Source organism: Galeopterus variegatus, unplaced genomic scaffold (assembly GCF_000696425.1).
Source record: "Galeopterus variegatus unplaced genomic scaffold, G_variegatus-3.0.2 Scaffold2126, whole genome shotgun sequence".
Classification (NCBI taxonomy): Eukaryota; Metazoa; Chordata; class Mammalia; order Dermoptera; family Cynocephalidae; genus Galeopterus; species Galeopterus variegatus.
Window position 1 is genome coordinate 314,900 of NW_007728237.1, and position 732 is coordinate 315,631.

At 60.9% G+C, this 732-nt stretch overlaps 1 protein-coding gene across 2 annotated transcripts in view; it reads right to left on the reverse strand.

Annotated features, from left to right (window-relative positions):
• BST2 (bone marrow stromal cell antigen 2) overlaps positions 1 to 732 on the reverse strand; it is a 4,592-nt gene that overhangs the window by 1,615 nt on the left and 2,245 nt on the right. For both annotated transcript variants that reach the window (XM_008580563.1, XM_008580562.1), the window contains exons 2-3: positions 347 to 422; positions 97 to 157 (exon numbers count right to left, since the gene is read on the reverse strand). In XM_008580563.1, coding sequence (XP_008578785.1) covers positions 97 to 157; positions 347 to 422 — 137 coding nt within the window. The remainder of the gene's footprint in view (positions 1 to 96; positions 158 to 346; positions 423 to 732) is intronic.

Consider the following 732-nt stretch of genomic DNA (forward strand, 5'->3'; position numbering starts at 1 on the left):
CTCAGACTTTACCCCCTGGAGCAATGGGGATCGTGCGTCTTGGGTAAGGAGGTGGGAGTGGGGACGGGCATGGTCTGGGGGAGGGATGTCTCTGACCTTAGTCGTTCCACCTCCTCCAAAGTGTTTTGCAGCCTCAGGTTCAATTTCGTGATCTCTCCTGGGGGCGGGACAGAATCAGGGGGCGTGTCGGCACGTGACCACGCCCCCACCCGGCTCCACCCTAGGACAGGACCCCGCCCCTCTCCCCGATCCCCAGGCCTGGGTCCCTGCCCCGACCCCTCCTTCAATACGCAACGCACCCCTCCTCAGCCCCCTCCCTTGCACTCTGGGCTTCGTCCTTTCTCACCCTGAAGCTTCTCCACCTGCGCCTGCTGCTTCAGGCCCTGAGCCGTCTTCTCCTCCAGGGAAACCAGCAGGGTCACCTGGGACAGAACAGAGCGTCAGCAACTGGGGTTCCGGCCCGGGAGAGGGTTGGCTGCTGGGGCGGGCCCTGGACCCCCTCCCCAGCCCTGGAGACAGAAGGGCTGAGGTGCAAACCCCTTTCACGTTCTCCTGCAACCCTCTCTGCACCTCAGTCTCCAACCTCAAAAATCGCCACAACCGCACACCTTCCCAGGGCTGCCAGTAAGTGTGCAATCCTCAAAATGGATGTTTTGAGTTAGCACCCCCCGACACACAGGAATTTGGAGACTCCATACTAAAATTCTGGTAGAAATTCCCAGATGCCCTGGG